The following is a 22,654-nucleotide window of genomic DNA, read 5'->3' on the forward strand; positions in this document are numbered from 1 at the left end:
AGGTCAGCTTTGAAACCAGATACAACCAGGCTGAAGCAGCGGAGGAATCGGCAGCCCTGAGCCATTTTTGCAAAAAAGAAAAGAAGACAGAAGCGCCTGCTTTGTTTTCACCAATTCCAGGACTTACCGGAGGCGTGGGGGCCCGATACCTCCATATGTTCCCCCATGAGGATCACATCCTGGAATTGCCAAGGACTAGGAGCACCACTAACACAATCTCGTTTAATCCGCTTATGTAAATTATCTAGGTGTGATGTTTTATTTCTAATTGAAACACTTAATAAGTGTGACGTTGTACGTAATCTAGCGTGTGTATTAGGCTTTAATAATGTAATAACTCATCCCCCACAAGGTCGAAGCGGTGGCTTGGCCTTGATGTGGAAGGATAATGTACGTTTGTCCGAAAACTTTAAGGATGAACGTCTTATCGATGTACATATATCTATTAATAACATTGGCTTCTATTTGTCTTGCGTGTATGGCCATCCTTCTCAAAGTGAACGCCATTACCTTTGGAATCACCTCAAACATTTTTCACTTACACGCAATGACTCATGGGTTTTGATTGGCGACTTCAATGAGATTCTCTCTAACTCGGAAAAAATAGGTGGACCACCAAGGGAGGAATGGACCTTTAGAGAGTTCAAAAACATGGTTTCTTCTTGTGATCTAGTTGATATAAGATCAAAGGGTGACAGGTTCTCTTGGGTTGGTGAACGACACACTCACACTGTGAAATGTTGCTTAGATAGAGCATTTATTAATATAGAGGCTGCGGCTAACTTTCCATTTGCAGAGCTTGAATTTCTTGAGTTTGCTGGTTCTGATCATAAACCTCTGCTACTCTCTATGGAGAATACAGCCACCACAAGAACAAAATCGTTTTTCTTTGATAAAAGGCTGGTTGACATTCCACATTTTAAAAGGTGCGTTAAAGAAGGCTGGGAAAATGGCAAATTAACTCAAGGCTATCAGATTATGGACCAAGTTAGGATCTGCCGTCATCATTTGGCACGATTGAAACACAGATCCAATCTTAATGCGGATTCTCGAATAAAAGATCTACAAGCGCAGTTAAACACAGTGATGTCAAGCATCTCAAGAACGGAGAGACTAGCAATTCCACAAATTCAAAGGGACCTTGCCAAAGCGTACAATGATGAGGAAAAATACTGGCACCAAAAAAGTCGCAACAACTGGATGATAGGAGGTGATAGGAATACTGGGTTTTCCACGCGTGTACAAAGATTAGGTACGCAAAAAACAGAATCAACACAATTAAGGACGATCAAGGAAATGTTTGCAACGGTGACAAAGATATTGGGCTACATGCTCAACATTTCTACTCTGAAATTTATGCTAGCAATGGACGGTCTGTTTCTCCTATAGGTTTTGCGGATTTCAGTCCCACAGTGACCCAATCGATGAATTCTGATCTGTGTCGTGAGTTTAGTGATGACGAAATATACAATGCAGTTTGCATGATAGGCGATGATAAAGCTCCCGGGCCTGACGGACTCACTGCGAGATTCTACAAAACTTGTTGGGACATTGTAGGAGCTGACGTAATTTCAGAGGTTAAAAACTATTTTAGGACTTCTTCAATGAAACCATTGGTAAATCACACAAACATTTGTATGATTCCTAAGATAACCAACCCGGAAACCCTTTCGGACTATCGACCAATTGCGTTATGTAATATTCTATACAAGATCATCTCAAAGTGTCTTGTAGCACGCCTTAAAATCCATCTCGATGCAATTGTTTCTGATGCTCAGGCAGCATTTATTCCGGGAAGGCTTGTGAATGATAATGTCATGATTGCTCACGAGATCATGCATTCTTTAAAGGCAAGAAAAAGAGTTTCCCAATCCTACATGGCGGTGAAAACTGATGTAAGTAAAGCTTACGATTGGATTGAATGGAGGTTTTTGGAAACAACGCTGCGCTTGTTTGGATTCTGTGAGCAATGGATCAATTGGATAATGGGGACTGTTACTTCCGTTCAATATTCAGTCCTTATTAATGGCTCTCCATATGGTTTGATCAAACCTAAACGAGGAATCCGACAAGGGGATCCACTCTCACCCTATTTGTTTATTTTATGCGCCGATATTCTAAGCCATCTTATAAAGTCCAGAGGTGATGATGGTGACATTCGGGGAATACGTATTGGTATGGGGGTTCCAAGTGTTACTCATCTTCAATTCGCGGATGATTCTCTATTCTTCTGTCAAGCTAATGCTCGGAATTGCCAAGCGCTGAAAGATGTATTTGATATCTAAGAATATTATTCTGGTCAAAAAATTAATATGAGTAAATCAATGATCACCTTTGGATCTAAAGTGTATGGCAGTACTCAAACTCGGCTGAAGAATATTCTGGGGATCCAAAATCACGGCGGTGGCGGCAAAATCTTGGTCTTCCGAAACAGTTTGGACGAAAGAAAAAAGAAATGTTTGAATATATCATTGATAGGGTGAGGAAAAGAACATCGAGTTGGAGTGCAAAATTTCTTTCACCGGCGGGAAAAGAAATCATGATCAAATCAGTTGCAATGGCAATGCCGGTCTACGCCATGTCGTGCTTTAAACTTCATGTGGGTGTAGTCTCAGAAATAGAGTCAATTCTTATGAATTTTTGGTGGGAGAAGAAAGCAAAACAAAGAGGAATCCCATGGATTGCTTGGAACAGACTTCAATATTCCAAAAAAGAAGGCGGTTTAGGCTTTAAGGACTTAGCTAAATTTAACGATGCTCTACTTGCAAAACAAGCTTGGAGGATCATTCAATACCCTAATTCTCTTTTTGCTCGCTTAATGAAAGCTAGATATTTCAAAGATGAGTCATTCCTTGATGCAAAGCCTCGAAATTATCAATCATACGGATGGTCTTCTTTACTTGCCGGACTTGATGTTATTAAAAAAGTTCACGGTTTAACATAGGCGATGGGAAAACTGTTCGTATTGGCATTGATAACATTAATCCTTCCCATCCTCCTCGGCTAATCAAGGCGACCTTTTCTGAGTTTCAAGGTATAGTAAGCTCTCTTATCTCAAAGAGAGGATCTTATCGTTTTTGGGATAATCATAACATCTCTCAAATAATTGATCCCTGTGATCAACATATTCTTGACAAAATTTATCTCCCAAGATATGAAACTATGGATAAACTGATTTGGCACTATAATTCTAATGGCGAATACACGGTCCGATCCGGCTATTGGCTGCTCACCCATGATCCGACTGATACCTGTCAAAAACCGCCAATTCCTCCGGGATCGCCCGATTTGAAGAGCAAGATATGGAAACTTCAGATAATTCCCAAAATAAAACACATGCTTTGGAGATCAATATCACGTGCTCTACCAACTTGTTCACGTCTGGTTACTCGTGGAATGTTGATTGGATCTACTTGTTTTCGCTGCCAAGATGAGAAAGAAACTATAAACCATGTCCTCTTTAGTTGTTCCTTCGCAAAAATGGCATGGCATCTATCAAATATACCTATATTACAGGCGCATCATTTTTCCTCTGATTTGGAAGAGAACTTTAATTATATCATTGATCTTTATCATAACCAAACCCTCACAACCAATCAAAAATTGTTCCCTTTCTGGCTCCTTTGGAAAATATGGAAGGCACGGAATAAACTAGTTTTTAATAAATATGCTGAAAGTCCGACACGTATTGTTCGACAAGTCCAAACAGAGGTTCAAGAATGGATCAATAACTTGAGAGAGAAACAACTTCCGAATAAAAATACAAATAATCAGAATTCCATGGCGCCTACTTGGACAAGGCCACATCCGTCGATGGTCAAATGTAATTTTGATGCAGGTTTTGATGCAAGATTTTCACATGGTACCGGAGGCTGGATTATACGAGATTATCACGGTGATCCAAAAGCTTGGGGCGCTTCTAAACTTCCGAATTCATCATCCCCTTTGGAGGCTGAAGCGAAAGCTCTATTGATGGCGATGCAACAAACTTGGATAAGAGGGTTTAAGTGCGTTCAATTTGAAGGGGATTGCGAGATTCTTCTCAATATGATCAATGGGCATTCCCACCACTGTGATTTGGTTAATCTACTTCAGGACATTGATTATTGGGCAACCAAATTTTCCTCTGTAATTTTTACTTTTACTAAATGTACAGGAAATTGTATAGCTCATAATTTAGCATGTCTCAATTCTTTCACTGGAGAGTTCTATTCAAGCTCTGTTCACAAGCCGATGTGGCTAAAACGTTTGATTTGTAAAGAATCTATTAGTTGAATAAATCATTGTTTGCTGTAAAAAAAAAAAAAATTAAAGAGAAGCAATGGAGAAAAATGAATTTATATACTTTTATTTTGTTAATAAAAATTTTGTAATATAGCAAATTTTGTTAAAAAATGTATATTTTGTTATATTACCAAAATTTTATATTTTTTGGTATATTTAGCTATATTACAAAAATATATACCAAAAGTTTGTTGTATACTTTATTTAATTTTTAATAAAATTATATAATAATTTATTTTTGCAAAATTCTTTTTATCAAAAATAAATAAAAAGGAAAAAATATATATATTTTTGAAAATATTTTGGTCAACACCGGTCAACGCCGGATTCCGGCAACCGGTACACTGGAATTAGATGGTTATGGTGTTGGCAACATGACTTATGTTAGTTCGGGGATGTCTGTATGTGATAGCAATAGTTCGTGTAGCTAATGTGACATTTTTAAAGTTTGCATGTGTGACTATGTAATGATGTCTCTTTCGTGTAGCTGGCAAACATTTTTCCATAACTTATTTGCTTCTTTTCATTGGACTACTCCATAACCACTTAGATAAGCAAAGACACCAGATTCAAAATCCAAATAACAAGATACATAATGCATCAAACACTAAACTCCATAATTGTAGCTCACAACTTCAGCTAACATAACATCGTGAACTATCAGCAATTACATAATAGGCTAATCCAAATAGACAATGAAATTCACATAACGAGAATGTATTATTTGTTTCACTAAGAATTCACATAACGACTATAAACTAAGGGAATTAATCTGAATTTTCAATATACATTTTTAAAAAAAGAGGTATTTAACTTCATCAACCACATTTTCCCTATATCTACTTTCCTAATTCACACCAAACAACCTAATTTGCCACATTTTTCCCCTTTGCGCCTAAAACAAAGTGGGCAGGAATTGTACTTTGAGGCTTGAGCTATTCAATGATCATATAAAATTAAATTATATAATTAGTGTTCCTTTTGAATTTTTTTTTTTAAAATGGCCAAACAAATGACGCGATGAATAAGAAAGCTGGTGCTTATGATGATGCTTTAATAATGATAATGATTCCTTAACCTTCACTCGTTTTGAGTTGTAATATCCAATTAAGTGGACAATAATAGCTTTTTCTCACAAAAGAAAAGCTGCATATTTTTAAAAGTTTTGTAAGGTACTTACATACCTTTTTATCATTTTCATCACTGGCTGTGGATCTCCCATTCAATTATTTCATATGTTCAATAATACATTACACAATATTAAATGGAAGAAGCCATATAGATAAGCAGAAATTCAGAATTGACTAGGAAAAAGTACTATTAAATCATGCCCTCCACAGCTCTGCCTTTACTACTAAATAGGGTCCTGTAAAAAACAATGAAGATGTCATCACGACCTTCTAACCATCTTTTCCGTGAATTTAGATGAGTTTATGCGTCTTATAGATTATTTCATTTTGTTTCTCTAGTTTCATTGAACCTTAAAACTGATTGTTCGACACGTAATGATAGACTCACTCTAATTTCTTCATAGACCTTTAACTCCATAAGTCCATACAAATTCGCATGGTTGATAAAAAAAAAGTTATGTATGAGTAAAATTGGAATTCCAAACTATAAATAGAAGAACATTTTCTACATTATACAAAAGAGTAAGTATCTACAAATGCAATTTTATACTTGTGTGTACATAGTGATTAGTGAGTTATACATTTTATCAAAAAGCACAAAATAGATGCCTACAATTTGGTACTGTATTTAAATACATATATTTTTATTTTTCTTTTTTCTTTTTTCAGTGATAAATCTAAAAGAAAACAATAGAAACGCAACTCCAACCAACCAAAAGCCATTGGCGTTTTGATTCAAAAGCCCCATAGCGTTCTTTTAAATAACTGCGTTTGGCGACGTCTGATCGCAACCGCGAATAAGTTGAACCCTGAGTTTATCATTCCACATCTCCTTATAACAATCACCGTCACCACCTCTCCGCCGTGCCTCCACCACCACAAGCAAATCATTCAACCGCGAAATACAAATCCCGATAACAAATTTCCCATTTTGCCCTTCCATTTCAAATCCATACTCTTCTTCCTTCTTCTTCTTCATCCTCAGATTCTCCTCTCTCGCAAACCTCTCCACTTCCTCCGCTAGTTTCTCCGGCGACTTCTCCGACAAAAACCTCTCCGATTCACCAACCGAATTACTACAGCCATCAAACAATCCAGACAAATCTAATCCCGATGAGTAAGAAATCAAATCAAACGCGTTTAAACTCTTCACAGCTTCTTCCACTTTCTGATCTTTCTCACAATCATCGATCTCGTCATGGAACTTGATTTGCTTAAGACCTCCTTTAACAAACCAAGGATCTTTCAAAATCTCATCAATGGTGATTCTAGTCTCAGGATTAATATCTAGAAGACGAGAAATGAAACGTTTCAGATCTTGAGACATCCAACGAGGAAAACGATACTCTCCTTTATAAATCTTCTTGTACATATTCATCAAATTCGGATCGTTAAACGGTAAATAACCGGCGGCGAGAACGAACAAGACGATTCCGCAAGACCATACATCAACTTTAGCACCTTCATATCCCTTTTTAGATAGAATCTCCGGCGCAACGTACGCCGGAGTACCACACAAAGTATGTAATAACCCGTCGGGTCGGATCTGATCCGTTAACGCGCTAAGACCGAAATCGGAAACTTTTAAGTTTCCGTTTTCGTCTATTAACAGATTCTCCGGTTTGAGATCGCGGTGGTAAACACCGCGAGCGTGACAATAACCGACAGCGGAGATTAATTGTTGGAAGTATCTACGGCTGAGATCTTCGCTAAGACGTCCATGTTTTGAGATTTTGTTGAATAATTCACCTCCTTTAACAAACTCCATCGCGAAGAAGATCTTCGCCTTTGTCGCCATTACTTCGTGGAGTCTAACGATGTTTGGATGTGATAATCGTCTCATGATTGAGATCTCGCGTTTGATGTTGTTGGCGAGAGCTGGATTTGTTAGGAGTTTCTTCTTGTTGAGGATTTTCACGGCGACGCTTTGACCGGTACGACGATCACGTGCGTGGAAGACTTTGGCGAACGCGCCGCATCCGAGAAGCTTTCCGAGCTCGTATTTGCCGAATAAGGCGGCGTTGTTGTCGCCGCCGCAGGGGATAATCTCGATCTCTGGCATGATTGTTAAGGCCAGAGATCGATTTAGAGATGATGATTGATGAATTGGAAGACTTCGCCGGAGAATTTGAATCTGATTTCGTTTGCGCGTAATTCAGATGTGAGGAACACGTAAGCGAATTCTTCTTCTTTGTCTTTTTTTTTTTTTGTTGGGGAAGTTTTTTCTTTGTTGTGTTTACTTTTTATGGAATAAGAATTTTAGAAGTGGTTAGGTATTTAAATGGTGGAGAATTTAAGGTGTAACGCGGAAGCTTTTTTTAAAAAAGATAAGTTCAATAGAATAATGGATTAAGGATAAAAAGCAATTAGAGATGCCTAAAAAAAAGAGTTTAAACTGAAAGCACTTTTTTAGTAACCGTTACAGACTTTATTTGTTGTCATTCAAAAATAAAATGTTAAAGGTTTTTTAAAACATTAGATAAGAATTAGAAAGTCATGATTATTTCACCTTTGTTCAATTTTTTTCTTCTTCTAAATTATAGTAGTAAACCAAATTTTAGATGCGAATCCCTTAGCTAAGAACTAAATTTTAGATGTGAAGGTTTACTACTATAATTAACTAACACAACTACCTGACACCTGAGCACACAATCCATCATTCCATCTATTCAACACAAGAAGCCAAACTTATCCGATAATGTAATTGATAGTCTTTAATGTTAAAATTCATTCAAAAATAATACTATATAAGTCAACTGTTAAAATTCTATTTTTGAGTCGGTGCATATGTATATCTAGTTCCATAAATCATATAGAATGAAAAATTTATTTTAAAACTGATTATTGTCGTTCTGTTTCTTTTGTACAATCGATCTACAGTGTACACCTAATTGCTTTTATTATGCATGACAAATTCGATAAATTATTACGTGGTCTTCGTACTCACTCAATTATTATGTTGTCGATAGTTTCTACTTCATTTCCTTTACCTACGCGTGATCTTATCACCTAACATACTCTCATAACTCTTCTCGTACTTTTTACATCTAGAACAATTCAGAATCTTGTAGTATTATGGTTAGAAAAATGTAGATCAATAAATAAGTATTTCGTGTATCAGTTTTTGCGTGTCTCATCGCATGTGGTTTTTATTCAACTCTTAGGTAATGAAGAAAGCGACTTGGTTAGTAACTTAAATTAAATTAATAACAAAACATGTTCCACGAGACAACGGCAGGTGTCTCTTACATACGTGGCAATATCCGAACGGTGGAACAAGTGGACGGCTCGACGCCGGCTTCCAGCTGGACGGTTCAGGATTGTGGGCCGGCCGTTGAAAAATCGGTGCTGCTGAGATATGCTTATATTATTTACTAATTAATCTCTGATTGCAGACTAATTATTCCTCTATTATTTAATTGGATTGACTAATTATTTCTCTGTTATAGACTTATAGCCAGAAATTAATAATCTTTGCTCGCGTCGGTAATCTGATTATTTTTCTAAAGTAAAATAAGAAATAATCAAATAACATGGGCCCGTATACCATATTCACATCGTGATTGAATTTTACATAAAAAAGCTTTTCAATAGAAGAATCAGTCAGTCAATGACTTTATACAAAAAAAAAAGACCGACTTTAAAATCTTTTAAATTGTTATGTGGGCTATGTGTGAATGGTGTAAGCTGTATGTGAATACGTAATACGTAAGCATATACTATCAGTATATACGAATAGATTACTTAAGTGAGTTTGATATGACTACAAAATTTAAATGAAATCTCAACGAGTCCCGCAAATAGATGTTTATACTTTTACGTGGATGCATGATCGATTATATATGTGCCAAGAAAAAATGTTTATTGGGCTTTTGGCTTATTCGTCTTAGTCCAAATGTTACGAGCCTAAACCTATGTGATATTAGGAAGCCCGTACGTTGAAGAAGCCAATACATAGTTTTTGTTTGACACCAGAATGACATAATCAATAGCATAACATACTCATGAATTATGTAAACGAGCATCATCAATCAATTCATCAGCAAAAGTTTTACGTAGGGGTTTTCCTAGCAACATGTCTAATGTATAATAATTTATAAATATTTGAGTAGAGACATTAGATATGACGACGAACATGCATATAATTCATTATATAATGTATATATGTGAGTATATATATTATAAAAGATCATGGCATGTACAACTTGTTGCCGCACTTGCATCTCCAAGCTTCGGGGTAGTATTCGGCGGTGACAGGCGTCCCCGGAGGTACCGGAACATGCACAGGCTTGCACGGCGTGCATCTTCCACACTTAGAGGAGCACCGTGGCGGAGATGAACCCAGTCCCCTTAGAATCCTCCGTAGCTCCGCCTCCTTGCTCCTGTTACCTAATTTCCTCGTTTTCTTCATAACTACTGTACTCTGGCCTTCCTCCTGAACATATACTCAAAACCATATATATTATCACATTGTTCATTACTTAATATATCAAACGTATACGTATCCCTACTTTATTATTTTCTTCTTTCCCGGAGAGAACACATATAGTAACACAAAACCAAATGATATGGTTAATCAAGAATAATTAGTATTTTCTAATTAAATTTCAATTATTAGTATCTTCAAATGAACCCAAACTTCAGCTGCTGTCAATATAAGATAGTGAGAGGACTGTGTTAAATCACGCTAACATACGCATATTATTGCTAAAATGCGCGGTTAGGTAAAAAACATTTTTTAGGACAGGGTTGGGGATGTGAGACAAGACGCGGGAATACCGCTCCGGAAAAAGCGCTACGCACATTACCAAAAAAGGGCAGAGAGATTGAGAAGTTCCAAGAGGCTGTCATACGTTAACGTGCGCCGTGAGGGGGATAATATTTCCACTCGATCGAGATCGTAACACAGACAGAAGCAATGCAGGGTCCCACGAGAGGTGAACGGACCAAAAGTTGAGTACTGTCCTTGTCCTCGTGTGCGCTTAAACGAATCCGACGGCTGAGAATTTCTTTAGGAGTACATGGCATCTCTGCATGACCAGTCAGTCTCGACATGCCGTCACAGTCGCTGACTGTTCAAGCGCAGTTTAGCCACACCCCTTTTGTTTGTGTAGTCCTTTTAAAGACCCCCACATTATAAGCTTATATTATTTTTAATGTCTTTAATGATGAATCAACATCAATCTTGTCTTCCAAAGATACTTGAATCAGGAGAAAATAGAATTTAGGGAGCTTTTTGGATTTTATGTGGTTATAATTATTAGATATAAGTATAACACGGTTTTTGAATCCCTTTTTCCTAAATAATTTTTTGACTCAAGCCAAAAAAAAAAGCTGTATTTTCATATAAAAAAATATTGGATCACGCAAAAAAGTAAGAGCTAAAAAGCTTACGAACCTGTGGATAGAAGTTCCCTAGTTTCCCAGAGTTAGAATTCCTAATATCTGCATTTTACAACAATATAATGTAAATGGTACTGTAATGATTATATGATACGTTCGAATCAAATATTCAAAGATATTTTTGTTGGAGAATGACGAGAGAAAGAAAGAGGGCTTACATGGAGAAGAAAGCGAAGTGGGAGTTATTATGAAGGTGGTAATGACACAGAGGACGAAGAAGAGTAGTAATATATAGAAGAGACTGAACTTGGCTATCGTGTTTTCTGATGTTGGTAATGATGATGGTAATGATGATGACAATAATGATGAAGATGATGATGGTCTCTCGAAACCCATGATTAGGAAACTTTCTGAAAACCCCACCTAAGAAGAAGGTAGCAGAGATTAGTTATGAACTCGCTCCTCTTCCATGCAAAAAAAAAAAAAAAGCGTGGTGGGTTTATAAAAACCGGAGATGAAAATGGAAATCAAGAGAAGCTCATTCAAAAGGAATTGTATATGTATTTTGGTTTTTTTATGAATTGGGTTTTCTCAAAAAACGAGAGTGAGTAGTGGGAGTGGTTGAGAGTGAGAAAGAACAAATGGAGTCGACTATGAGAGAACAAGGAGGGGTTAACTGCAAAAATGTGTGATTAAATTTGGGAATTTTTTTATATAATAGGATAACAAGAAAAGAAAAAAGAAGATAAAATAGTATATGAGTGGGAAATGAGAGAAAGAGTGTAAGAAGAGAGAAGTAATTAAGAAAGGTACCTAAGCATTGCTAAGTTTGGGAGTTAGATTCTCCTGCACCCTATTCTCTCTGTCCATGTACCCTTCCTTTCTCCAGAAATTGCATTTAGCAATCTTCCAAGCTATACATATATATACACTATTTTATTTTTATGTGTTTTCTATGTTTCTTAATTAAGTTCTTTCATATGCATGTAAAAAAAAATATACTGTATACACATTTGTGGTGTGTGTCACATCACATTAATAAGATATGATTTCACGTGATTAATTAGTATAATCTCGATTTTGTTTCTTTCTAATTAGGGTTTAACATAAGTACTCAAGAATTAGGGTTTCATTTAGTTTATTATTGTTGGCAAAAATGACTGCTAACGGAGTAGTAATTTTTTTTTATCATAATTAAGGTAGAGAGATGAGAGGTGATTGATTTGAAGAGAGACGAATAAGGGAGGGCCGTAGGATGATATATGAGTGAGATTCCAAAGGCAAGGAGGTATGGACAAAACATCCCAACAAATGTGTAAGAAGGGTTCCATGTTCATTCCCAAATTACACATTTATATCTGTAATTTTTAACAATAAATTTTTACTCATAACAATTCACACAAAGGTTATATACTAAAGAATCTTAGTGAATGGTATAAATGAAAAAAACAATAAGTAGTTGAAACGGTACTATAAAAATATATAAAATGGCAAACAAATTGCAGTATAAACTTTTAACAATAGGATTAAAGTAAAATTGCTATAAAAAAAAATCTGTTTCTAACGAAAACAGCTATTTAGATCATTGAAAATGTTTGACCAAAAAATATTTAATGATGAATTTTAGCATCAAGCATCAGCGAGACAACTAATTTTTTGGAAAAATTTAAAGGTTATCAAACTTAGTTTCTTGTTACGTTTGACAACACCATTTTTTTTTTTGGTCAAACAAAATGAAAGACAACACCATTTTTATGCGCTGTAGACTATACAACAATATAATCGTAATACCAAATACTTTATTTTTGGAAAGAACTGTATGACCTAGTGTAAATTTTGTTTTCTATGTTGAATTGGTAATACTAAATCCAATGTTGGTAGAATGCGTCTGATTACAACTATACAATTGTCGTTAGGGCATACAATTAATATAGCCTGATAGCCTCGAAATTTCATAAAATACCATTTTTGAGTGATCACTATAAAAATTACCATCAATTTATAATCTATATAACAAAAAATTACTATATTGTACTATGATAGCCTTAGTGAAGGGGTCATTCTTTTGGATAACATCGTCATTAATTGCTGGATTTTTGGTTGTTTTTTCCCCTTTTCTCCACCAACATGAATCGTCGCTGATGAAGACTCTTCAAGAAACCGTTTCTTCAAATTAAAAACACGTTCGAACGAGAAAATAGAACACTCGAATTTAAAAAGATTTTCTCTGATACCACGTGAAAGAATAGTCTTTGGTAGATCATTGTTTGTTATTAATCGTGTTAGGTCCAACTATATATACACAAACATTAATCGATGCTATCTCAACATGAGATAACCTGATTCAACAAGAGGAAGTGGGTAAAGCTCCATCGACTACTATATCTACATTATCTTATACTTTTTTAATCCTTTATCACAAATTCACAATAGTATCTCCCTAACGTAATACTATATAGAAACCGTGTAGAAAAATAGAGAAGAACAAATCTAGGTATTTTTGTGTAATATAGTTTTGAGACATTACTAGTTTAAAAAAGTTTTTTTTTTTTTTTTTTTTAACATTTTCGATTTGCGCATATAATGTATGTATTCTAGTGGGTTTTACTAGAGGTACTAAATCATAGTTGTATTCATGTCATATTACAGTTTAAATATGGATATATGTTAGTTATATTGAAACAAAAATCTTTGTGGAGAAAATAAAATTTTAAAGGTAAGAACTACATATGAACTATTTATAAAGTACTTTATTTTAAAACTATAAAAGTTTATACATGAATTATGGGTTGATATTTTGCATATTCTAATTTTTGTTCCGGTCTTTTTCACAAATATTAGGACGTTTTGAGAATAAAAATGTCCCAATTTAGGATGGTATGATAACATGTAACTATTTAAAATACACTTTTATTTGATTCGAAACCTTAGAGATGAAAGCAGAAAAGAATTGGTCGAAAATTAGGTCACCCGTTCTGCTAACACCGGTAAAACAACATATGAGCTGAAATTATACGTAGAATGGTCACATAAAATTGTTGATCATATTTTTATAACTATTATGGTTGAATTTTCTTAACTCTAAATCACAACCATACTAGTCGACTAGGAGAGAATACAGAAATCTTCATGCATAGGAAAATATTGGGAGGGCCGGGTCACATGCCAAGGTAAGTATCTCTATCCCTGACACACCACTTCTCAATTATTTTATAATAAGGTTTTAATACAAAGATCTGACACACTGTATCCTTTTTACATTTTATCATGTTATTGTTATTTGAAATTTCATTTTGTTTCTTGACTGAGACAGATGGGACTTGCATTGTTTGATTGTTTCCTATCTATAATGTACTGATTCAAAGATGTCAAGAATCATGCAGAAAGAAAAACACTATTTTTTCTTAGGCCAATAAAATAAAGAGACATACATATCAGTCTTAGGATCTGAATTATCACGCAATCACCCTTTCAAAAATATGTATCTAAATTTAGGAATAACACTTGAGATTTAGAGTTTAGTTTTTAGGATTAGAAATTAAATTTTAGGGTTAGGGTTTAGAATTTCGAATTTAGAGTTTAAAGTGATCAAGGGTTTAAGGTTTAGTTTTAGGTTAGGGTTTAGAAATAGAATATTTAGCGTTTAAATTTGACTACTTTGTTAATTTTATAAAATATAGACTATCCTCTGTGTGGAAGCTCCTTTGCCCCATTGGTTGACCAAAGGTTGATTAATGCTTCTACTCTAAGAAGTCTGAGATTCGAGTCCCAGATATTACGATTTATTATCAAATTTGCAGATTAATAGAGGCAAGTGTGCATAAAATCTCCAGCGATGTACAATTATAGCCGTGTGCCAAGATTCTACGCAGAAAAGAAAGTGTCGCCAGGTCGTGGATCATTGAAGGTATTCATCAAGATCATAAAGAAGGAAGTGTAGTCTGTCGTAGATCTACTAAGGGTCGGCAGAAATTGTCAATTGTAAAATCGTCTATGTAACAGTTCTCATAATTTGCAATTAATAATAATTCTAGACGACAAAAAATAAATCGATTAATACTTTTTTTAATACCCTCTTCTTTTAAGAGTCCCATAATAGTATAGTGTATTATTTTGTTAAATCGATTATTTTTTAGTCCAAATTTTATTATTTTTTAGAATGCTAGAAAAAGTTGCTAAAATTCTGAAAATACAAGATGTTGAGAATTTTCTACTTCAAACTTCCTCGCTAACATTGAAATCCCAACGAATTTTAGAAATTTGTCACTGATTTGAGACAGATTTTAAAACAATTATTAATAAAACAAAATAGATGGCCGGTAGAGGCGGATAGGGCATTGGTAGTCTATTTGTGGGCCGAATTATGATGGATCCAACGAGTTAATGTAATCTCTTTAATTAATAGTATAATTTCTTCCAAGCTCACAAGATATATAGTTTCAACTTCAATTTTGAACATGTCTTTAAATTGAGCTGATTCCAGCAAACGATTTTTTTTAAAAAAATACTTATAAAATGGATAGGTAATTTTGACAAGAAACTTTGCTTGTTGAAACTTTATAGTTGTAATTTCGCTATTTAATTAGCATGATATACAAATATAATTATATTTATCAAGTTTTAATTTATAAACTATTGAATTTTCATTATTTCAATAGTTTTTTTCTGCCATATAAACTATCGAATTTAATTTTATCATATTAAGTTTTCTCAAAAGGTTTTCTTGATTTTAATAACACAATAGTCAACCAATATTAAAACTGTTCAAAAAATGAATTATGATCTTTTCTCCACAATAATATATAATTTATTTTGTTAGATTTCAATATTACTATATATATATTTGTAGTTTCATCATCAACAACTTAATGTGTCTTAATTGATAGTAGATAGCCTTCTTCGTATCTTGTATGATATCTAGAGTAGATCTCATGCTTATGATATCTAGAGGGTAGATCTCTTGTCATACTGATAAAACAAGTCCGAGGAAGAGGAAAGTGATAGAGGGAGAGAGAAGAAGAGGAGATGGCAAGTATGCAAATGTAAGGACGCCAAAAGTTGAAAAGAGAGAAGAAATAGAAAGAGACAAGAGATGCACGAGCGTTTTGAATTCATGCCTTGAGTGTTTTCAGAATTTGGACCACTTTCTCTCTTTTTTTTTTGTTTCTTCTCCTTCACTTATTATCAATATATATAGTTGAAGAACAAATATGTCTAGTCTTGTGGCATTTACAAATGTTCCTCTTCCTTCACTTGAGCTCATTATTGGTAAATCATATTTGATAAAACTCGCCTTGAAAATATTTTGCTTGTAATTAATATACATTATAACTTATAAACTATGAATGAATTTATATGTTTACGTATCAATTTCTCAAAAATAAGGTATATATATATATATATGAGTTGATTTTAAAACATAATCTACAAATTATCGTAATCCGAGGCACGTAGAACTGATCACAAACTCCACTTTTAAGTTGAAAGTTTATGTTTCCATTTGAATGGGGATTACACGACAACTTTGTAATTGGCAAGTGAAATCATAACAAAGTGGGAACGTACCTTCGCTTTCCTTGACAAGGATCATATACATATGTTGCTCCCTCAGGAGTGCCTCATCTTTTTATCATACTGTATTACATCTCTCAAAATCAGCAGGATCAAAGAAAAATAGCAGTTATGGGCCAACTAGGCCTTAAATAAGGCCCAGTAAGTATTGATTAATATGTTTCAAAGATTTTTTCTTGGGACTGCGACAAATAAGGACAGAGAGGAGATTACAAAGTACAAACAAACTCGCGTGCAAATCAGCTTTCACTACTTTTTCTTAAAAGTTTGAACATTTGAAGAAAGCAACAAACAAGAAGTGAGTGTAATAGATTTACTGTTACACTAATTTAATTATGATTAACAAACAAAAATGATTTTATTTAAAATTATTATTAAGACAGACTCCAAGAAAGAAACAGAGGGAGACAAAGGTTTTTGTTTCTCCGCGACGGTGTCTGAGGAGTGAGGAGATTCCTGAGTTTTTTTTTTTTTTTTCCTCTTGGATTCTCAGAATTTATTCAAAAATACAATTTAAAATTTACATTTTTTTGAAAACTGGTGAAGATCAAAGTTTTCGATTCTCGGAAATAAAAGAAGTAAAAAACCAAAAAAGAGAAGTAAACGCCAATTATAGTCGATTTATTGTTTAGGAATCCGAGAATCATCTCACCATTAACGAGGCTATTTATTTTGTCTTGTTAATTAGGAGCAAGATCTTAAAAAGAAGAATATCAACGAACCTCATTCCAATGTTAAGCAACAAGCATTTTTCTGTGAGTGAGAGAACTACAAAGGCTCGAACTTTGGCACTTCCTCGTGCTTAGCTTTTGCTTTGGCTGCTACTAGTGTACAAAAACAACAAACAGGTATGATTTTGTTTTGTCTTTCGTTTGTTCTGTTCTTCTTGTTGTTGTTGTTGTTGTTCATCACTTGAATCTTTATGCTCTGTTCTTCACTTCTTCTTTAGCTTTCACGATTTGGCCAGTTTGATTTGTAAAACCAATGAATGCTTTGTTGAATGGTTTCGTGTTATGGCTTTAATTACAAAAGATTGAAGATTTGGAACTGTATTTGTCTTGCCTGATTTGACTCTTTTGAAAATTGTCAATCTTTTTGTGGTTTTCTTTAACAAGATTGTACTTTTGGATTAGGGTTTTTTCTTCAATCAATGGAGAATGCCGTTGCTAAAACATCGAGTCCATCTTCGAATATATCAGAAATCATCTCCAAATTCGCTAAAGTCTGCAAATTTAGATCCATTGGTGTGTTCCCTGACCAAAAGTCGAATTCCAACGACCTTTGTGAAGTAGAAATCTTGGTGGATGATAAAGCTAAGGAAACTGAAGTTTGTGATTTTAATCACAAACCCTTTACAAAGATTCAAACTTTTTGTTGGGATGATGATGAGATATGGAAGCTTTTCGACATGGTTTCAGCGCTTAAGCTTGCTTATGTTGAGTTTCAACAAGCTCATTTGCCTTATGATCCAGATAAGATCATTGAAGCGGACAACCTCGTCGTGTCTCAGCTGGAGGCTTTACGCAGAATCAAGCGTCTCTACCTCAAAACGAAACAGCTCAACGCGAAGAAGACCGAGTTTGCTGCTTCTTGTTTGAATGGATTGAGAGATGAGATTGAAGTGAATGAGAAGGAACTGGAGAAACTTAAGGCACAAGTGAGAGCAAAGGAGAGTGAGATACACTCTTTGAAGGAAAGATTAGATTGTTTGGTTGCAGAGAATAGGAAACATGAAGAGAGGATTGTGAGTGTTTCTTCGTTTCAATTCGCTTTTCGAGCTGCTTCTAAGGCGGTTCACGACTTTTCGAAGCCATTGATCACTCTGATGAAAGCTACAGATTGGAATTTGGACAAGGCAGTGGAATCTATAGTTGGAAATGTAACATTTGCTAAGACCTCAGATAAGAAGTATGCTTTTGAGTCATACATTGTTCGGAGAATGTTTCACGGCATTAAGCTTAATCCATGTGATGTGACCGAACTAATGAGCTTCGATGATCCATTGGACGCGTTAACAGCGTTTCCAAATTCCGCGTTTTCAAGATTCTGCGGTCAGAAGTATCTTTTAGTTGTTCATCCATCGATGGAGGCTTCATTCTTTGGGAATATGGATATGAGGGGACTAGTTTTACTCGGTAAGCATCCAAGAACGATGTTTTATCACATCTTTGCAAAAATGGCAAAGTGGGTATGGATTCTTGGATCGTTTGCAGCTTCTTTAGATCTTAAAGCAAAGATCTTTGTGGTCAGAAGAGGAACAAGATTCTCAGGTGTCTACATGGAATCTGTAGTGGGTGATGAAAAAGAAGAAGGACAAGGCGATTTAAGCGTTGAGTTCATCACAATGCCGGGGTTTAAAATCGGAGATTCAGTGTTTAAATCTCAGGTTTATCTTTCTAAAACAAAAGAGTAAACAAACCACTCTGCAGATTCGATTATTTCAATAGTTTCAGGTAAAAAGCTCTGTTTTATTGAAAGTTTTGTAGGTAAGTAAAATAATTCTTTGTCCAAAGATCATTTGGTTTGTATCTTTGTTCACATTCAAGTTTTGGTCTATAGTTAACAAATCCAAGTTTCTTCGTTATGTGAAACTTAAAAATATACAAATCTTTTATAGTCTTCACACATGAGCTCTCCATAAAATCTGTAGACAAGTTGTGAAGACAGGGCTTTTAAGTTTTAAAATTCAACCAACAGAAGAGAAGCTCCTCTATGACCATTTAGTCATCCATTTTCCCTTCTCCAACAATCAAATGATTCAGATAGATTTCAAAGCTTCTGCAAGCAACTTCTACAACATTATCTTCGAATGCATCTCTCGAGCTCATCGAGTTCTTAGCACGTGCTGCATAAGCAGGCATCGAGATAGGTGACAGTGCTAGTTTAGTTCCAACTACTTGTGATGGATCTTTCTCTATTGTTCTAGACGAGTTTAGTATGCTCCATATTAGATTCTGGTATTTCTCCCTCTCTCTTCTTTTTTTTTTTTTTTTTTTGATAGTAACCCCTCTCTCTTCTCATCAAATTGATTTAATGTTTTATGAAAGATACAGTATGAAGTAGATAATTTCAATATTCTACAACAAAGAAGAAGAGAGTATAGTAACATAGCTGGCCTTATTCCACATGAGAAAGCTCACATTTGGAATCTTGGATTTGGTTTGTGATAGAGAAAAAGACTATATGTTATTTATTATAATGAAGGCAAGATCCCCCACTGATGCAGAAACCCTTTTCCCGTGGTGACTTCGAGCACCAAGAGTGCTAGCACCGCTAACATTGCTGCTCTTCCGTTCCATGTTTCTGCACTTTTTGTCCATCCCCATTCCCACATAGTCACCGGCGCTGGTAACTCCCTCCTCTGTGAATCATACGTTGCTAATAGTTCTTCTACACTCCCGAGCGGAACTAACGACTGCCCAACACAAAAGAAAAGAATAACCACCCGGCTAGTCAGAAGCTCGGTATACTTAATTGTGGACAAATGAACCATAGAAGTGAAGATAACAGATTCTTTTGTGGAGCTATAAGTAGATTCAAGATGAAGAGTGTTGTTACCTGTCGAGCTTCAAGGTTTGAGACTGCCATAGCTCCAACATATGGAAGACTTTCCACAACAGCATCTGCCAAGTCAGATATAAACATAGGTTCTGTTCCTAGCGCAGGTACTCGCCCCCAGTTTTTGATACCAGACTTCAAAGCCAACTCTTTATACTCAACATCTATTTCCTCCAGAGTTTCAATGTGCTCGCTCACAAAGCTGTTAAAACAGGAACAAACTTGAGTTTCAAATAACCAGAAGAAAAAATAAGAAGAGACAGAAGATTACCTTATGGGTACAGCCAGAAGATTTTCAACACCTTTTTTACCAAGTTCAGTAATAGCTTCTTCAGTGTATGGTTTTAGCCATTCCACTGGTCCAACTCTGCTCTGTTGGAGATAAAACAACAGAACGAGTGAAATTTTCGACAAAGAGCTAATTCAACAAAAATGGAAAATACCTGATAAGCAAGAGTGTAAGCATTAGTTATCTTTCTCTTGTCTAATTCCTCCATGATCAGATCAACACATTCTTCCATCTCTGCCTTGTAAGGATCACCGGCTTCTTCAACATATGCAAGAGGCACGCCATGTGCACTGAAAAATATTACAACCTGTAACATATATTTTGGTTTGAAGCACGTCTTAGGATAGTTGAATTGGCAAAACCAGAAAAACTACAAAAGACTTGAAGTTCTTTCTTTCCACTAGAGAATAACTTAACATATGTAATCGAGTGAGCAGACACAAGATTGTCTACCTGACTAGGGGAACCAAATTTTCCTAACTCGCTTTGGATTAGATTTGCCATTGCCTTTATATATCCCTCCCGCTGATACCACGATGGTATAACAGTATGTTGCATGTTCACAAGATACTCGTCCTCTCTATCAAAGCACATAAAGGTAAATAACTTGAAAGAATATGGTCTTAGTATACTAAAAAATGAAGGATGTGTGCAAGTCTCACCGAAATATTCTTTCCAAGAGTCTTAGGCTTGAACCACTAGTCGATATCGAAAACTGAGGATAAAGTGGTAGAACAACTAGTTTTGTTATTCCATCTCTTTTTATCTGCAAAAGAGATATAGAAAGAAAATGAGTAAGACTCACAAGGTGCAAATTCCAGGTGTTCACACATAATTCAGGTCATTATTTTTTCTATACAATTGTTCAGCTTCAAAGAAAATATCTATATTTTGCAAATGATGTATGATAAATGTACAAAATGTTGTGGTTTCCTTTAAATGTAACCAACATATGTTAACACGCATATACGAAAATAAAACATTTTTGTTAGAGAGGATCGAGCCTTAAATCAAGATAACCAAGAACCATATTCAACATACCTGTTCAATGGCTTCCTCAGTGAATGGATGCCAATACCGCATACCAACATATACCTTTGCTGGTACATTTTTCTCCCAAAGGGACTTTCTTAATTCTTCAGCCTGGTGCAGGAACAACATAAGAACGTACATGTAACAATGGCAGTAACTATTAGCATAAGTCTTACCGCAATCTCTAGTCCATAAATTTTGCATCATCTCAATAACTCACGACTCTCAAGTTAAGGTATCTCACACAAGCACAAGAGATTTACAAATGGAAAAGAAACTGAAACACTTTGGTATACTAACTAAGCCATTTTAGTTGGATGCAAGCAATGCTTGAGTGCAGGTAATAAAGCCGATTCAGTGAAAATGTAAACCTAGAATAGTCAAGCTATTTTTAACCCGTTGTGATTCACAGTACTTGAAACTTGGACAAAACAGAGAATAAGAAAAGCAGAGTAACGAACCTGTGCATCAGTTATGTGGCGAAGAGGAGAACCACCACCAATAGATGCATATCCTTCCTTGCTTTTGGGAGCCCTTGCTACTGAAATAAACTGTGCTAATGGCTTCTGAAGAAACTGGAATAGCGGTGGCAACCGTATAATGTCCTAACAAACGATTCAACAACAATCATAAGTCCTACGAAACATGTAAAGATTAAATCTTTGAACAATCAAAAACATTGCATCAGTCATTTCAAGGAAGCAGAGAGATATATATTACCGGGTCGGCGAAGAGGTTAAACAAGAAAGGTTGAACATCATCTAAAGTCTCAGGACCTCCAAGATTCAATAACAAGACACCAATTTTGGCATCATCAGTGATAACAGAGGCAGATGAAATAGCATCACTGATAACAGAGGAAGATGAAATGTTTAAAGGGTTTGAAGAAACCAAAGCTGCTCTCAAAGGCAATGAATGTTTCCCAAGAAGCCGGTTTGGTGAAGTAGTAGCAAATGCTTCAAAGGGTAATCTTGAACAGTGTACAATAGATCTCTGTGAATCGTTACTCAATTGTGGCAAGAGTCTGCATACAACAACAAAGAGAATACTAATCAGTTGCAATGTGAAGATAACAGAGATATATACTCATCCGAAACTTACGGAGGACGAAACGTAGAATAGGAGGAACATGAAGAAGAAGAGCAAGAAGAAGGAGAAGCAGTCATGGCTGGGCAATTCATTGCCAAAAATTGAAACTTGAAGAAACCTTAAAGCAGGGATTGGATTTTGGAGGAGGACTACAAAAATCTGTCTGATTTATATTTTTCTCAGATTTTTTTGGTGGTTTTTAATTAATCGCAGACAGAACACAGTTGGGATAAAATGAAAGGGGCTTGAGGAGTGAGGACGGAGAACCACACGTGTCCACACAGTTGTGATAATTTATTTATTTATTCAAGAAAATTGCAAGAGACGAGTTCGGTAAGTGAATCCGGTTGAACCGGTC

At 35.4% G+C, this 22,654-nt stretch overlaps 5 protein-coding genes across 6 annotated transcripts; 2 read left to right on the forward strand and 3 right to left on the reverse strand.

The window, feature by feature from the left end:
• The first annotated feature begins 651 nt into the window (after nt 1–651).
• LOC110229278 lies at nt 652–1,389 on the forward strand. Its single transcript, XM_021029046.1, has one exon. It carries the CDS (start codon nt 652–654, stop codon nt 1,387–1,389), a length of 738 nt encoding a protein of 245 aa, XP_020884705.1.
• A 4,516-nt stretch (nt 1,390–5,905) lies between these two features.
• LOC9317171 (CBL-interacting serine/threonine-protein kinase 11) lies at nt 5,906–7,760 on the reverse strand. The gene has a single exon (XM_021028721.1). It carries the CDS (start codon nt 7,474–7,476, stop codon nt 6,172–6,174), a length of 1,305 nt encoding a protein of 434 aa, XP_020884380.1. The 5' UTR covers nt 7,477–7,760; the 3' UTR covers nt 5,906–6,171.
• A 1,631-nt stretch (nt 7,761–9,391) lies between these two features.
• On the reverse strand, nt 9,392–11,692 carry LOC9317172 (EPIDERMAL PATTERNING FACTOR-like protein 6). 2 transcript variants are annotated; one of them, XM_021028722.1, is made up of 4 exons: nt 11,571–11,692; nt 10,976–11,180; nt 10,813–10,859; nt 9,392–9,849 (listed from the first exon to the last, which is right to left on the reverse strand). In XM_021028722.1, exons 2-4 carry the CDS (start codon nt 11,151–11,153, stop codon nt 9,604–9,606), a joined length of 471 nt encoding a protein of 156 aa, XP_020884381.1. In that variant the 5' UTR covers nt 11,154–11,180; nt 11,571–11,692; the 3' UTR covers nt 9,392–9,603. The 2 variants fall into 2 exon arrangements, with proteins under 2 accessions (XP_020884381.1, XP_020884382.1); XM_021028723.1 differs by lacking the exon at nt 11,571–11,692 and having other exon boundaries at nt 10,976–11,540.
• Nucleotides 11,693–16,771: 5,079 nt separating this feature from the next.
• Nucleotides 16,772–18,929, forward strand: LOC9317173. Its single transcript, XM_002879216.2, has 2 exons — nt 16,772–17,176; nt 17,462–18,929. The coding sequence occupies exon 2, from the start codon at nt 17,479–17,481 to the stop codon at nt 18,739–18,741; it is 1,263 nt and encodes a 420-aa protein (XP_002879262.1). The 5' UTR covers nt 16,772–17,176; nt 17,462–17,478; the 3' UTR covers nt 18,742–18,929.
• A 413-nt stretch (nt 18,930–19,342) lies between these two features.
• LOC9315330 (ferrochelatase-2, chloroplastic) lies at nt 19,343–22,552 on the reverse strand. The gene is made up of 10 exons (XM_021028640.1): nt 22,309–22,552; nt 21,928–22,231; nt 21,669–21,812; nt 21,217–21,318; nt 20,838–20,941; nt 20,629–20,755; nt 20,330–20,482; nt 20,158–20,258; nt 19,887–20,088; nt 19,343–19,743 (listed from the first exon to the last, which is right to left on the reverse strand). Exons 1-10 carry the CDS (start codon nt 22,386–22,388, stop codon nt 19,522–19,524), a joined length of 1,539 nt encoding a protein of 512 aa, XP_020884299.1. The 5' UTR covers nt 22,389–22,552; the 3' UTR covers nt 19,343–19,521.
• Nucleotides 22,553–22,654: the final 102 nt, after the last annotated feature.

The sequence above is a fragment of the Arabidopsis lyrata genome (assembly GCF_000004255.2).
Source record: "Arabidopsis lyrata subsp. lyrata unplaced genomic scaffold ARALYscaffold_4, whole genome shotgun sequence".
NCBI lineage: Eukaryota > Viridiplantae > Streptophyta > Magnoliopsida > Brassicales > Brassicaceae > Arabidopsis > Arabidopsis lyrata.

Excerpts from the sequence above, each read along its gene's own strand:
- LOC9317172 (XM_021028722.1), bottom strand. The coding sequence starts at position 11,153 with ATGGGTTTCGAGAGACCATCATCATCTTCATCATTATTGTCATCATCA. Across the intron at positions 10,860-10,975 it reads CACTTCGCTTTCTTCTCCAT|ATATTAGGAATTCTAACTCT; the intron begins GTAAGCCCTCTT and ends TGTAAAATGCAG. Across the intron at positions 9,850-10,812 it reads TAGGGAACTTCTATCCACAG|GAGGAAGGCCAGAGTACAGT; the intron begins GTTCGTAAGCTT and ends GTATATGTTCAG.
- LOC9317173 (XM_002879216.2), top strand. The coding sequence starts at position 17,479 with ATGGAGAATGCCGTTGCTAAAACATCGAGTCCATCTTCGAATATATCA.
- LOC9317171 (XM_021028721.1), bottom strand. The coding sequence starts at position 7,476 with ATGCCAGAGATCGAGATTATCCCCTGCGGCGGCGACAACAACGCCGCC.
- LOC110229278 (XM_021029046.1), top strand. The coding sequence starts at position 652 with ATGGTTTCTTCTTGTGATCTAGTTGATATAAGATCAAAGGGTGACAGG.
- LOC9315330 (XM_021028640.1), bottom strand. The coding sequence starts at position 22,388 with ATGAATTGCCCAGCCATGACTGCTTCTCCTTCTTCTTGCTCTTCTTCT. Across the intron at positions 20,259-20,329 it reads CTTACACTCTTGCTTATCAG|AGCAGAGTTGGACCAGTGGA; the intron begins GTATTTTCCATT and ends TATCTCCAACAG. Across the intron at positions 20,089-20,157 it reads CTTCTGGCTGTACCCATAAG|CTTTGTGAGCGAGCACATTG; the intron begins GTAATCTTCTGT and ends CTGTTTTAACAG.